General features: G+C 38.9%; 1 protein-coding gene across 21 annotated transcripts in view; it reads left to right on the top strand.

The window, feature by feature from the left end:
* The window catches only part of caska (calcium/calmodulin-dependent serine protein kinase a), a 259244-nt gene that overhangs the window by 135555 nt on the left and 108125 nt on the right, over window positions 1–15564 (top strand). For all 21 annotated transcript variants that reach the window (XM_088605405.1, XM_088605395.1, XM_088605230.1 and 18 more), the window contains exon 5: window positions 601–673. In XM_088605405.1, coding sequence (XP_088461531.1) covers window positions 601–673 — 73 coding nt within the window. The remainder of the gene's footprint in view (window positions 1–600; window positions 674–15564) is intronic.

The raw sequence follows: 15564 nt of genomic DNA, 5'->3' as shown, positions 1-15564 counted from the left end.
CCTGTTTACAGTATAGTGTCCCCGTCACTACACTGGGGCATTAGGACCCACATGAGCCGCAGGGTGAGCGCCCCATGCTGGCCCCCCTAACGCCTCTTCCAGCTCACCATTTTGAACTGTGAACCCTTAATATGGGCATCTAAAACATTCGGAGAGCAGAAACTAATCTCAACAAGAAACTAAGTGAATGATGTTTAAGTCATTTCTCAGTTAATTTATACAGTTCGTGTGAATTTATAGCCTTTTGAGTTCTCTAGGCATTCTCTAGAAAATGTTGCATGTTGGAAAAACAGGCCTTGAAACGTTTGGTCTTTACGGTAAAAACAAAAATAGAACCTGATTGCTATGATGAGAAATTACCTCGATCCATAAGCCAGACTCAGTCCAAGTGGTACCTGAAGGATGTGTTTGCAGGCCATTTTGGCAGTTTTGTGTATTTGTTTTATTGTTTTATTTTATTGATGTCCTTCTCCGTTGAGAAACGGTCTCTTCTGCCATTCGGTGTTCTGTCCCAGTGCCAGTGACCTTTCATGCACATTCGATGGAGAAAAAGACTTTGAATGCTGCTGTCAGTTCAATACATCTCTCTTTCTTTTCCAGTCACTACATGCGACAGATTCTTGAAGCACTGCGCTATTGTCATGACAACAACGTTATTCACCGAGATGTAAAGGTAAGACATGTTGTGTGTTTTATATAGCATGCACTTCCTGTTTCCAAGATGGTTACTTCTCTTCAAGACACTAAAAGTGTTGCAGTACAGACCACTGTCCAATTATTTTTGCTTGGGTGATTCATCCTTCTGCGTTGGCCATAATGGTGATTGTCATGATACTGAAGTATCGATAAAACGATTCCAAAACCAGTTGTGTTGTATGTGTCATACAAATAAACATAAAGTAAAATATATATAGAATATAGAAATGTATAAAATGTATAGGAAGGGTTTCTTTCTAGTTAACCATACACAGTAATGTTTGAGCCTTATGGATTTTGGCAGTAAACTGTACTTTTTTTGCTTGCAAAATGTTCTTGTGGTGAAATGTGAGTTGTACAGCCTATGCAGTTGAGATACTGAAAACCGGCAGCAGTAGACGTTAGTTCTCTATGGCTGTGCACTTTGCAATTCCTCCTGGTTACAGCATCTTGTAAACATTGGAAGGCAGCACTGATAATGAGAGATGCAAGGACAGACGTTGATTGATTAACGGCGTACTCGTCCATCTTAAAGGGCCTTGATTATATTTTACGCAAGAGTGGGCGGCTCTATGATACACACAGTTCTGAAATGGGGGTGGGGGGGTCTTTGCTGTAATGAATGTGGGTCATTTATGTCTCTCTTTGATTCATCCCATTAACATGGTCCCATTGTTTTAGATCACCTTGGGACTAATGAGCTTTGTTTAGCTTTAAACATCATTGAGTGCATCTACTAACAGTGGGCTGGAAAACATAATATCATATACTTGAACTTTTCAGTGAGATGAAAACACCTACATGATTGAATGTGGTCTCGGGAGAGCTTGTAAATTTAATGGCCTTTCCCCAGCCTGCAATATTTGTCCGCTGCTGATGCGGTTTGGACATGTTATGCACCTAATCACCTTCATTCACTGGATCTCAAAGATGACTTGGAGAAAATGCCGCTGATTTGAACTCAGGCTTCTTTCGATTCACAGATTAAAACAGAGAAGCAATTGGCAGGTCAACCAAAGTAAGGCAGATAATTGAAAAGAAAAAGGAAATCGCTGCAGTCACTGAAGGTGCATGTTTCAGTGTGTTACTGGTTTTTGCAACTTGCTTCACTGTGAGCCAGCAGCCATATCATCCTGCAACTCACAACTGGTAACCCACTGAAACTAAGCAGGCAGGTGTGAGCCTGGTCAGTACCTGGATGGGAGTCCTCCCAGGAATGCTAAGGCTGCTGCTGGAAGAGGTGTTAGTGAGGCCAGTATACTGTAAGAAGGCACTGTCCTTCAGATGAGATGTAAAACTGAGGTCCTGACTCACGATGGTTACTGACAACACCAGGGCGTTACCCCAACGTCCTAACCGGTATTTAATGATGATGAGACCTTCCTTCTAGTGTACTTGTCTGATGGTTTACACCTTCTCCGTGTGTCAGTTTTAATAGCTAATTGATCCAAGGATCTCATCCTTCTCTTGAAAGAAGCGATGGTTTTGGCTATGACAATATGACTGGCTCCTTCTTCCGATCAAGTGCACGGGATTGATTGTTAATGCCTCGGAGGATTTTCAACACTTGAACCAGACCCTGGTCACAGCCTTTGCTTAAAACGTTTAACTTTTTACTCTTTCAAAGTAGAACATTTTCTTGAGCCCAGAAAAATACATGGCTACTCTTTTCAAGACTCATTTACAAGTAGTTATGTTTTTCTGTGTACCTAGGAACACTCACTGACCACTTGAGTTCTGTAATATGTTAACATGCCCCAAAACCGCTGTCTTCCACTTGTGGGGTCTGTCACCATTTAGGGTAATGTCCTACTGAACTACAAGGCACCATGAGACCTACTTATTGAACACCCTTTAATAAAAACCCTTTATTTATCACAGGCTTGTTGTCTCATAGAAATGTTTTAATTGTTTATTTAACTTCCTTTTTTTTTGGAAGCTCTTCCTGCTTATTGCCATGCAGTGTTACCGTGGAATTTGGAAGAACAACAGACAACAGTCATTCCAGTCCCTCATGTTATACTGTAGGCACACTATAGTAATTCATGTCATTTTTGCAAGCATTAGGGGATCTTGTGGATGGGGTTATGATCCAAGATTTTGCTTGTTTGCACTCTATAAGTAAACTTATACTTAAATAATTAAACTGTCATTTTCTCTTCTGCTCATTGACCACACACCAGTGCTGATTTCGATAATGTCTTCACTGAGTTCTATAGAACAGTCATCAGTTTTTTTAGATAGATGGCAGCTTTGGTGGTGACAGTGTAATCCTGTCAGACTGATTCCCTCTCTACAGGCAATAGTTTTCAATTAGTCTTGCACATCAATATTAAATCTAGAGGCCAATCGGGTGAACTACAGTTCCCATTACCATACTGGGCTACTTCTTGTATTGCTTCTACCCTGTGTGAGTCGATAAGTTCGCAGTCGTGATGTCATTTAAGCCCTGCCCAGGATCTTGTGAGGTGGTGGCACCTCCCATACAGGAAGGCTGATTTGCGTGGGTGGTCCCTTGTACTACCAGACTGACCACCCTCTATACTCAGCCTGGCACTGGAATTACATGGAGGTGGTGTCAGCTGACTTAACATGTCAACTACTGTGCCTTGGTGCTTAGTTACAAAAGCAAACACAGTAATTCACTCGGGACCCCCAGGAACTGAAAAAGCTCACTCAAAGAATGTTCATTTATTAACCATGACATTTGGTTTCTTGAACATGAAGCATCTCGACATTAAGATGCTAAATGCCAGCAAGAAACTAACTGCTCAGGTTACTTTATGATTGGTTGTCCTTACCAGGCTGTGACCGTAAACAAACAAGCAAGTGGACACAATTTGTGGTTTAGTGAATGAAATGATGATTAGTTTGTTATGCTGAATTGGCCCTTTAACTGGTGTGCAGTTTTGAGCAAGGTGCAGTTCTGTATCGAAATGTTAATACATCTTTGATGGGACTAGGAATGTAGCTGCAACACTGTGGTCTTATTTGCTGGCGGCTCATCAGCATCAGCATTAGCTCATCAGTTACTCCATGTTGCTAACTTTTAGTTATTTTTTATTAAAAATGTACAGCTTTGGTTTTCTCTGTGAAGTTACAGGTGCTAAAGCTCTCTGTTGGATTATATCTGAATCTGTTGTGTCCATATGGACTGAGACTGTGGACAACTGAAAGCAGACATAAGCAGTCAAGTAACGCTTGATGCATTGACAAGTGCACTTGAAACTTCATATCAGTTTATCAGATGTCACTGGAGTTCCAAGGATCTCATCCAGTTGTTTCCTGAAATCTCTGGGTTATCAGTTTCAACATGGCTGGGTATCCAGTTCCATATTCCCACAGTCTGTTGTGGAAAGAAGTGAGAGTTCCTGTTCTCAATCACACGTACAGCTCCCTGTACTTTCCAAGCCCAGAGTGCTACAGACATGTCAGGGAAATAAAGGGAAGGGGTGTGGTGGGTGCAGTGAAATGTTTTAAAATGGGACCTGGTATGGTGCTTTAAATACAATGATTGTGTGCACAAATATAGAAAAAGATACAGAAATGACAGACTATGAAATGTTCAAGAAATGTAAATTTAATCTAAAACTCTCCTTTGAAAGCAGACTTGATGTGCTTCTGCAGTAGGAGGTGAGACGTTTACAGTTCGTTAGTCCCTAGAACGAAAGTCATCCTTGCACAATATTAAAAGTGAATCAAAGGGCAAGGTGTTCTTTGATCTGTAGTTGAAGAGCGTGAAGTGTTCCCAGACAACATTCGGAACTTGAAAGTGTTAGCCGATTGACTAAAGGAATAGAAAACTCATGGTCGTCACGTGGCTGAAGTTAATGTAACAACTTTGAAAGCAGATCACTGACCCTTGTATTATTTTTTATGACTCATTTTTATAGAGAGAAAAAAGTTAAAGGTCCGATTTGTTCATTTAAGATCCCAGCTCACTGTTCGCATGAGTAGTAACTGTGGTGTCGACTCTGGATTTGTAAACTCTTTTCTAAAGGTCACCCTTAATTCAACAGATGGAGTTTCTCACTCCTTGCTCTGATCTGCTATGCAAAAGAGCACTAGATGCAGAGTGACTGCTGTGTCACACTCAGGTGAGGCTCCACTTCAATGCTGAATGTAGAGGGTCCCCTTCATAATTTTTATTCGCAGTGATGATAGGTGTCATCACTACATGTAGTGATGGAGATACTAGTTTACAGTTTATTATTTGACACTAAGTCCAGCTTCTTAAACTCATCTTTTGTGGCGTGCACATTTGATTTTGCCATTTGAGAAAAATAATGCCACAATATTTTGTAAAGTGTATCCAGTGTCAATGCTCTTGTCTCATACTGCAATTCTAAATATGTGCAAATATATATGGTGTATAAAAATATATAAAATATATGGTGTCCCTAACCTAACTTACAGTCTTGTCTATTGAGGTAGAAAAATTCCACTAGTATATTAATCCATTTAGTTCTCAGGCTGGACTCATGTTTTGGGGAGTAGGGTAAAATTTCCTGTTTTTTTACAGTACAGCGTTCATTGTTTTTTAGACATTAGTTTTGATTCAAAGTGAGATTGAAATGCTCATTTGACATGTTGCTCTAATCCTCAAAATGTTTCACAAATCCTCTCTCATGTACGATGCTACAAAATAGTTTGCTTAACAGGGTATGATAACTTTTATTTATTATTAACCGCACCTGCAGTGGTGGCATTAAGAAAAAGTGCTTCACACAAGGTTATCTGCTAAGGATTTGCTACATACTGTAGCAAAGCCCAGTTGACAAAGCCACACTTTGGCAAGGCTCAATTTTAGCTCACTTGTTTGGAGATTTCTGCCTTCTGTCTCTAATAAATTGGTTTTTAGTAGCAGACTGGGCGAAAATCGGTTGTCTGTTTAGCAGGAGTACTGGAGGATGGCTCAGATCTCAGTCTGAGCAGCGTTTTAAATCTTGTGCAGTGGGCAGGAGTGAGGTGTTATCAAGAACAGTCAGCGCGCCAGGGATATCTCGTTTCATCAGCACCGTTATCAGGGAGAGCGCCTCGAACCGATTTCAAATAACTCGCTACGGGAGAGTAGAAAAATATCCCTGCTGTGCTGACGTTACAAGGAAGGTTTCTCTGTGGTTGAAAGAAAAAAGCCTTTTATTTGAAGATTTGGTATAATTTTCATCTCGCATGGAATTATACCCTTCGTTTCCACGGATGCTCTTACCCTAGTTTTGGCAGAATTCAAAAACTGACGGACGCAAAACAATAAAATTGAATTTTTTTATACTTACTGTACCTATATGTCAAGATCTCTGAGGACTATTTTGACAGTTGTAACGACAGATGGACAGTACGCACAGGAACATCACACAGGACACTGAGCACAGGAACATTACAGACAGTGCTGAAGGCAAGATGACCTCATTGTTTGTGTATGGTCTCTCCTGTCACATAGTGAACAACAATGTTGGACAGACTGGGGTTTCACAGACAAGCGCGGGTGACTTCAGGGACAGTGATGTCCTTGCCAATGTCCAGAGGGAGAGTTCCCTAAAGTGTGCGCAACAAGAAACAAGGCCTATGTGGCTGCAAGGACAATCTTGGTGGAAGCTTACAGACAGGTTTTCCCTTTGGCCTCTGAATTTGCAGTGCATAGTTCAGTTTCACTACGAAAAGATTCCCTCAGTTTCGCAAATCCACAGTAAATACTCTACACTTAAATGTTTACACAAAGTCCTGTTTTCCTTAGGTTACAACTAGTTCTACAAAAATATTTGACATCTGTAAATGTACACCTTAAGGTTCAGTTCTATAGTTTTCTGCCGAATTCCAGTGTTGGTTGGTTATTTTGTAACTGGTCTTCGGAAAGAGTAATGCAAGTTTACTCGTGATTAATTGTGACTAGTTTATAATATTGCATTAGTTTTGCAGTCTGCAAGCTGCCTCCAATGAATGGTATTTGAAAAAAACTTCCAATCCTGCAGTTTCCATGATATCACATATGCTGAAATACAGAATTCTGAAATAAGAAGTCTGCTTATCAGATTGTGTCCTTAAGTGGTCGTCATCCTGGAAGATCAGCTAGTCTGGCCTGCCTTGTGCTAAGATGGGAGACTTAAGAAAATACATGTTGCTGTTGTGTTAAGTGGCAAGTTTCTCCCTGGATCAAGGCCCTGATTACTTGATCATAAAAAGATGCTATAGAGTAAGGGTGCAAAGGAATGAGTAATAGGTTTATACCATGCTGAAAAGAGAGGAAAGAAAACACAATGTTTTGGCTGTGGAGTCTTCTTCAGGTGTAAGAGTAAGGATGTTAACCACAGTGTCGTGGCAAAATTCCATTCTTGGACTGCACATCAAAAATCCTCCTGAAGTTCTCTCTTTAATTCAGTTGGTTAAGCTGTTTCTCTCCCTTCCACCCAATCAGCTGCGCAGACTGCCTTCTGTGCGTCACCTACATCTAGTGGCAGTTAATGCATACAATGGGTTTTATGTTTTCAATTCATGTCTTAGAGGATAACCAAATGATACAAATAGATTCCAGGTGATTCCAAGCCAGGAATTCTTGGCTCAGTAGTCATGATGACTGTGGTTGAAACATATTGAATTAATTTGTCTTAAGCTGTCTTCCCATTTTAAGTTTTTTTTGTGTGTAAGTTGATCTTGTTTTGCAAGAGACTGGCAAATCAATTGATAGTAAATTCATTTTGGGCATGTGCCCTTTGGAAGTGCAAATCTTGTTTGTCTTTACAAAATAGAGAACACATTTTCTTTCTCCAGGGGCCTTAATTTAGCCATTTGAAAGCAAGTTGGCGAATGTCTGTGCTGGATGCCAGCTCTGTCATTAATGCAGTGTTTTTCTGTATCTCATCATACTGGGGCAAAGCATGCTTCAGAAATGACAAAATAAAGACCTGTAATGTCTGTATGAGTATGGAGCTTTATTCTGGTACTCTTCTTCTGAACACTCTGAAACTAATGGTGTGCTCCACGGTAGGGGAAAAAAGCAGAACTGGATTGGTTCACAATGTACACAAGATGCACAGGGATGATAGGTTTTTTATGATTTCCTTGTCTCAACAGCTTATATTCTTGATACTGTAAAGAGTTGTTTCACTCACACATACAGTATGAGCTGGGAACTGTCAGATTTTTTATTGCAAACCAGTGTATTAAAGATGTCATGAAAGATGAGCTTGTTTGATTCTGTGGCCACGGGATACTGTTTTGAAGTGTTCTGATGCATAGAAAATTTGTAATATACTGTATAGATTTGACAATGTATGAATATGTGAAAGCACAAAGCAATTTTCTTTGTCTTGGTAGTCAATTATTTTTGCCAATGAAATCTTTCAATTTTGGGACTGATGAAGCTGAATTTATTTTTTGAATACAAGTTTGATGCCATGGTTCAGCACACACTGTGAAGCGGAAGACTTTGTGTGGTCTGGCAGTACTGCAGAAAAACGAATCGACCAATTTCTTTCTTCTCACCCAGCAAGTGAGTTCATTCTTAATTAGTCTGCTGCAGTACAAAATGAGCTCCTGGGTTTATTTCTGGACAACACTGGATTTCTGAAGAGAATAATGTTGAAATGAAGTCAATGATCATTATTTTTTATTCTCTCCTTTTTGTGCTGTTCTTACTGGCATGTTCTTGACCTGGTTTCACATGGGTATAGATTTGCACTTTTGAACTGCAGGTCAAGCAAAGGTTTGATTTAGGTTTGCCAGGCTGGATTTAATCAGATTGGATTTAGGGTTGCAGTGGACAAAATAACCTGGAAGGCGAGAGCCTATTTCTTTTTTAAAATGAAACAATTCCCATTTATAGAAAAAAGCAGTCAAGCATATTAAGTCATTTTTCCTAAACAGCTGAAAATAAATTTGCTCTACTGCTCATGTGGTGGCTGCCTAATCATGTGGAATGTAGTAATATAGTTGGGTGATTACCATATTTTAAACTTCATTTATGATAATCCTGTACAATTAAATGACTAAAGTAAAGTTATGTTTTCAAATAGAATGCTGTTTCACCTTTTATGTCCAGAAGACCATTTAGAAAGGCTTCTCTATTTAATAATCTCATATTGACTCCCAATGTCTTAATATAAGCAGGTACTCTTCATAAAGAGAGCTAAATATGAAATCTCCTAACATCCTAATTTGTGAAATTGCTGTTTTAAGGGAATACCCCTTTACCATGTCACCAATTTTTTAATTATATTTCACAAATATTTTTAAATAACTGCATTATTGCAAGATATCTGCAGGTTTTTAATTTAGTCTGTTGTGTTCTTTGTAAGCATAGCAAGGCTGTTTGTTAAATGGAGTGTTTAAACTTTGTGTATTTTCCTTCGCTTAACCCTGGTCATGCTGTATCCTGAGATGACTCATGTTAACCCATAGACTTGGGTGCTGTTTCACACTAGGGCATGTTTTGGTCCGGGTTGTTGTTGGCATTGAAATTAAAAGCCCCTTAGTGACGGGGGAGTCTCACAACTGCTTTAGTGATGTGAATAGACTCAACAGTGTGGAAAGAGCCTGTGTTCCTGCTCATTTTGCATTTGAGATGACCTGCTAATTTCTGTGAATTATGGCTCACCTGGCCTTTGAAACAACGATATTCCCATTTAATTCCAGAAACGATTTCACTAGTGCTAAGAACTTAATCAGATAATTTCACTTGCACTTTTGACAGTAGTAAGTTAATTACTGCTGCCTAGGAAAAAAGGGTACAGAAATTCTTGTGATTATGTGACATTGATCCGTTACGAAAATAACCCCCTTTCTCATCAAGCACGGAGATTAAGACTAGGCCCAAATTTGGCGTTTCAAAAGCTGCAATGTGATGAGTTTCAAATAGCTTAGTGAGATTTTTAAAAGGGAACAGGCCTGCTTTATTCCTCAGGCTTCTCCACAGCAAAGTGATGTGCTTTCAGTCCACATCCAAGGTTCTGGTTATGTTTCATGCCTTAAGTTTGCTAAATCAGCCTTAAAATCATTCAAGATTACATTTTATCTCAAAAAGATCAAGAAGCACTTTCCTCTTATGGTAAGAACCTTGGAGTTTAGACTAAATGCAAGTATTGATAACATATTTCAATTTAATGCAGGTTTATTTTCTGTTCTGCAGCAGCAAAGTGATTTATTTTGAAGCAGTTGTCTTCAGTGGGCTGTGCCAATGTGCTGTGTACCCTGCCTCCCTGCCTGATTTCTGTATGAAGTGTCCTTTAAAGATTGTATAAAAACAGAGGTCTGTCTGAGCTGTATTAAGGGTAATATCCTCACTGGAAATGTGATGTACCAACTACCAACAGATACAATAGAGTAAGAATTTAGTACATTTTAAAGTTATTTTATTGTTATTTATTGTATATGTTGTAATGTAGGTGTCTAGTACTTTAGAAATATTATACTGGTTCCAGAAATAATCCCATGAATTCGCATAACTGCTAAAATCGCAGGTTTTCTGACTTTTGCCAAGTTTGTGATTTTCTATGTAGAATCGAAAATGTCAATGAGAATATACATTAATTTTCTTGGCTTGCAGACAGTCAATAAGACATTTGCTGTACTTACTGTAGGTGTTAAAAGCCTCATTTATCTGTGCTGTATGTGAAACTATCAATATTCTTCTGGCTCCAAATCAATGTCTTGTATTTTGGACAGATGGAAAAGCAGAGAAAATCACCAGTGCAGTTTTTATATAGAACATAATTCAACCCATCAAGCCCGTTTGGTAGTTAGTTGCTAATTGAAGGATGTCATCCAAGGAAGCCATGGTATTCTTCAGGAATTCTTTAAGGAGATGAAGCAGAATTCAGAGTTTTACCTTAAATCTGTGTACAACAGTTTATCAACTCTTACGGTGTACAGTGAAAGTAGGGACAACCTTTGGGAAGTTTGTCAATTATTAATAACAGGTATTGGCAGAACAAAAATCCAATATATAGTTTCTGCAGTGTCTGAATCACTTAAATTAATTGATTCTTATATTTTTTGTATTTCTGTTTTCAATGTCTCATTTTTTGTTCACTACTAAAATTTGTTCCGTTAATAGTTTTCAAGCGCAGTTATCTTAGTGATGTGGCTTCCCTGACAGTAAATTTATAGCCCATTTGATAAACAGTGTTTTTTTACACAGATGTGACTCAAATGTGTACTCTGTGTGCTGGCTATTTTTTAAGCATATCTATGTTTAAGCCCAAAGGTAGACATTATAAACAAAATTGATCAAATTAGCTTTTTTGAAGTACAGTAATTTTAGTTGTGCTTGCAGAGATGAAAATGTCCAGAAATAACTGAAATGTGTTGTCAGGTGTATCAATTTTGAAGCTCAGAAAGTCATCTTGAGATATACTCTGTGGCCACCTGCGTAAAATGTTTATTATTGGCAGTGCATTAAAGCTATCAAGACTCACTCAGAATTGGCTGTGTGGGGTAATACTACTGTATGTTTCCCAAGATCCCTTCTGGCTGTGATGCATTTGTACTGTATATCTCTATATGTATATCTGCTGCTTTTTTCATGCTTGCTTTTCTGCATTATCAGGGTGTTAACTGTTAACTCTCTGGATGATAACATTTGGGATTCTCATTTTCCAGTAGTAGGTTATGTTACTGCAACCCAAAGCCCATTTTGTATGCATATGGAAAAAAAAAACTCAGTGATTAAGGAACACGTTTATCAACAATATACTGCAGAAAGCATGTTGCTTTTGGCATATTGTTTTGTAAGTCAAAGCATATTTTAATTTTGGACATTAGAGTGAGTTTACATATGTACTGTGTTAATCATGTGTTCACATGGATACATACAGTAGTACTTATTGTAATATTTAACTTGTAGTGTGTAGTTTGCACAGGTGGGCATTCAATGTCTTTGTGTCTCTAATCATTTTTTCTGTGGCTTTGGAAAGTGACCACTACTTTGAATAATACTAGGAATAAAAGCTTTGCTGAATTTCTAAGCAACAACCAAGTTGTCTTTTTGTGTTTATTATGTAGTAAAGGAGTAAAAACTGAAGAGTAAAGTTACAATGCTAAATAACATTTTAAAAAGTTCGTTAAAGTTTGCAGGTTGATGTTGTGCTGCAATGCAGGCATTTCTGTTGGTAGGTGAGTAGTTTGAGTGAGGCCAGAAGGTTAACCTTTTTTGCTGAGTAATATTTCCAAAACTACTGCATTTAGATGGAAGTCTGTTTGGGGCCTTTGAGATAAGGCTGTTGGGCCTAACAAATGACTGTATCAGAACTAGAAACAATGGAAATTGAAATATGTATTTTCAAAAAACTTGCATGTTTAGTGAAGGGTTTTGTATTTTAGCCCTTCCCACTAAACTGAAGTACAGGCTAATACATTGGTGGATGACAGGCCAAGACACCTCATTTCTAAAGCAGACCATGACCTCAAGCAAAATCTGCCAAGCCAGGGACGTACACTGGTTTCCAAAATCATGATAAACTGAAAATATTTTAGTCAAAATTGTCTTAGATATGGAATACGTATATTGATGCTAAAATTTATCTTCATAAATCTTTGTAGCTGGTATTATTTGATATGATTTTTTTAAATCACTGTGCTTTTTGATCCATGTCATAATTGGCGTCACTGCTGGTTTTATCGCTTCCAGAGCCTCAAAATGGATGCAGTCGGCTTACAGTATGTTATCAGATGCTGGATGCCTGGGGGGCTGAGCGAGACTTGCTGTCCATGGAAAACATTTCTTTTTCTTTGGGTGACTTTTCCCAGATGTTCTAGAAACTAGACTAATGCTCTAGAACTTCAAAACTAAAAGACTGATATGTAATTAGCGTGTACGTATGTATTGTTGACTTACACTGTAACCACTGTAATATGGTTATTAAATGCAATTTTGTGTGTGGTTTGTTCATTACTTTTTACATTTTAAATTACAAATCGTGACTATTTTATCCAAGTGGCGTACCCATCTGGGATCTTTAAGGGACAGGCACCCTGCCCAAAGGAGAATTGAGGACACAGTCGGCTAACAAAACAATCTGAGCTTATTGTGGAGAATTTAGAACCTTCACCAGAACTGAAAAGCATTCATGCCTTTTTCTCACAGTTAAAAGGACAGTAATGAGAACCTTTTGTTTTTGATGAAATAGATAAGTGCACGATGATGCATTTGTCACATCAGGGGACAAAGGGAACATGGGGTGGCCAAAAAAACTAAGCCAAATTAAGCAGCGATCGTTACCTTGAATCTAGCAGGGAGGTGTGAACAGTACTTTCATATTGGTCACAATTTGGAAACGCGGATTTTCTTCAATATCTGCCCACATCAGCAGCATCAGCACTGAGATAGTGCAAAGCTCAAGTGGCCTCCCAGAAGCAGATATTTAAAAAAATGACAATATTTCCATCCTGTTTGTGTTGAGTTACACAAATTTACTAAAAAATAGTGCAAATCGGTCATCTTTCCCTGTCAATTTCTTTCTGTATATTGGTAAATTTTTCAATTACGCAGACACAATACCATAGTTATTTTTTTTGCTTTCACAATTTAAGCCAACAGCAATGTCAAGCTTGCTACTCAACAAATGATATCACCTCTGACCGGCACTGATAAGGTGATTGTGCAGCAACTGTTTCACAGTCTATCTTGACCAATTAATTAATCAAAATGATGCTGAAAACATTGAATCGGTATAAACAAAGCCACGTGCTTTATCTCTTTAAGAGCATAATACTGATATGTTTTAAAATAGATTTTTAGAAATGTAGTTAGCTGTTTCTATGCTGAAGTCTTGCCATGTAGTTTCTACATGCCACCCGTGGGGAAAGTGGTTTTTAAACCGGATGTGTATATCGGAACATTCAGTGAGAATTAGCCGCCTGAGCTCTGTATCTCGTAAAGACAATACCACATAAAACAGATACGGGAAGCACAAACAATGCCCCCTCAGAAAGCAAAACCTTGAATTCTGTTGGCTGAAATTCTGTTTGCATGCGGCTGCATTTTGCTCAGAGGTAATGTGCCCTTCATCCACATGAGTGAAATCTGTGGAAGTCTCATTGACCTGTAATGTACTCCCATGATTCCTCATACACTTCATCAAGCGGTTTCTTCCAAAAGAAACAGACTTTCCATCTCCATGCATGTCAGCATGTAGTCACTCAAAGCACGCACTACTTTGTAACTACTGGCTCACAAGGCATGAAGGGCTTCGACCTGGCAGCCAGTGTTACAGTGGTTCTTAGCAAGGCTGTGCGCATCCGTTTTTTAAGAAAGTAAAACACTCAGATTTCCATGGCTAGTCAGCAGTAGTTTGAGATCATAACAGGTGGTGTACTATGGCTTAATTTTCAGGAAACCTTGATTTCTTGGAGACCTGTGGCTTAATGTTCACCTTGTTTCTGTACTGGGTGAGAATATAGGTGAGGGACACTAATACCTGTGGTGTGACGTTAATGCTTGTGAGGGATAAGGGATACCAGCAGCTTCCCACTGCATGCTAATTCCGAAGCAGTGTTTGCTGCTTGTAAGGGATCAGGACACTGACGTGCTCAGTCACCAGTGGACAGATACGGCTCATTCCTGACGCGCGATGCGAATGTGTGGTGAGAGAGAGAGCAAAAGCTGCTGTCCTGCCAAGAGCTGGCGGGGGCTTGAGAATATGAAGGAGTAACAGGAAGAGGGCTGGGTTGTATTAGGGCCTTTGGGCTTCATTTCTGCAACAAGGAATGATGGGGTTTTGTCTGCAGACTTGGAGAGAGTTCAGAGGAGGTTGGAAAAGGTTGAAAGGTTCCACTGTGATCTTGAGCAAAAGAAGATTTGAGCCTAGTTTATAAGGAACAACAGTAGTTGTTGTTTTTTTCTCAAGCTTTAGAATCGGCTGTGCCTTCGTTGATTTGCTAACTAATGCAGTTGTGCTCGGTCTTGCTCCATAAGCTCTCCGATGAGGGAGCAAACCGGCGACATGCTAAACCTTATGTCCTTGCATGAAGAGGTAAAGTGATTTTTTTAGTTGAGAAAAAGCTGCAGCATACACATTAAAGCACCAAGCTTGGAGACAAGAATAGGCCTAAGTTAGTAGCCAGTCAATCGTATCCACCTGTTTCTTGAAAGATGCCAGGATTCAACAATATGGGTGAGCTGCTTGTTCAATACTCCCACATCTTGATCTTGATTTTAAATGCCTATTATGTTACCTTAAGGACATAAGATTGTTTACAGTCAAAAAGATCCTAATTTATCCATCTAATTCATATATTTTATTTTGATAGTTTTATTTTTTTTAAGAATTGAAGTTCATTATGCTCGATAATATGACTGGGTAGCTTGTTCCAGACTCTCAATGTGGAAGATATCGATTTATTGTCACTTCGGAGCATTTTAAAGATTTTTGCACACCTGTGTTTAAAGTTTAAAAGTGCCAATCCTAGCAAGAATGAATTGTTTCAGTTAAACACTTCCACAGAGGCTTTATTTGAAGAAGTTGGATTTTCATTACATTTTTTTTCCCAGTGCAAAATGTTCCATTCTATAGTTTTGTGGATTTGTTTAAAAAGAAAGATTGTCATGTTTTGTATTTCTTGTCTAAATATGTTAACCTTTTTTCCCCCCGTGCTAATGTCAGTTGTATATTCCTGCAGAGGGTGTATGTGTTTTGTTCTGGAATCGCATCGAATTGAAGTTTAAACCAAAAAACAAGTGAATCAAAAATTGACCACATTTCTTTCATCTAAAACTGTGCCAGTCACTGGCCGTTCACACGCAATGTGGGCTCACCATGTGCCTTGTGGGCACTGCCATCTTATTTCATTCGCCCCGCTCACTGGCCCGGTGTCTTGTTACCACATCTGCATGGGGCTACATTTGACGTTCAGCTTGGATTAATTTCACAATGTGAG

Source organism: Lepisosteus platostomus, chromosome 2 (genome assembly GCF_059453375.1).
Source record: "Lepisosteus platostomus isolate fLepPlt1 chromosome 2, fLepPlt1.hap1, whole genome shotgun sequence".
In the NCBI taxonomy this organism is placed as follows: Eukaryota; Metazoa; Chordata; class Actinopteri; order Semionotiformes; family Lepisosteidae; genus Lepisosteus; species Lepisosteus platostomus.
The sequence above is the reverse complement of the archived record's forward strand: the minus strand, read 5'-3'. Positions and strand labels throughout refer to the sequence as shown.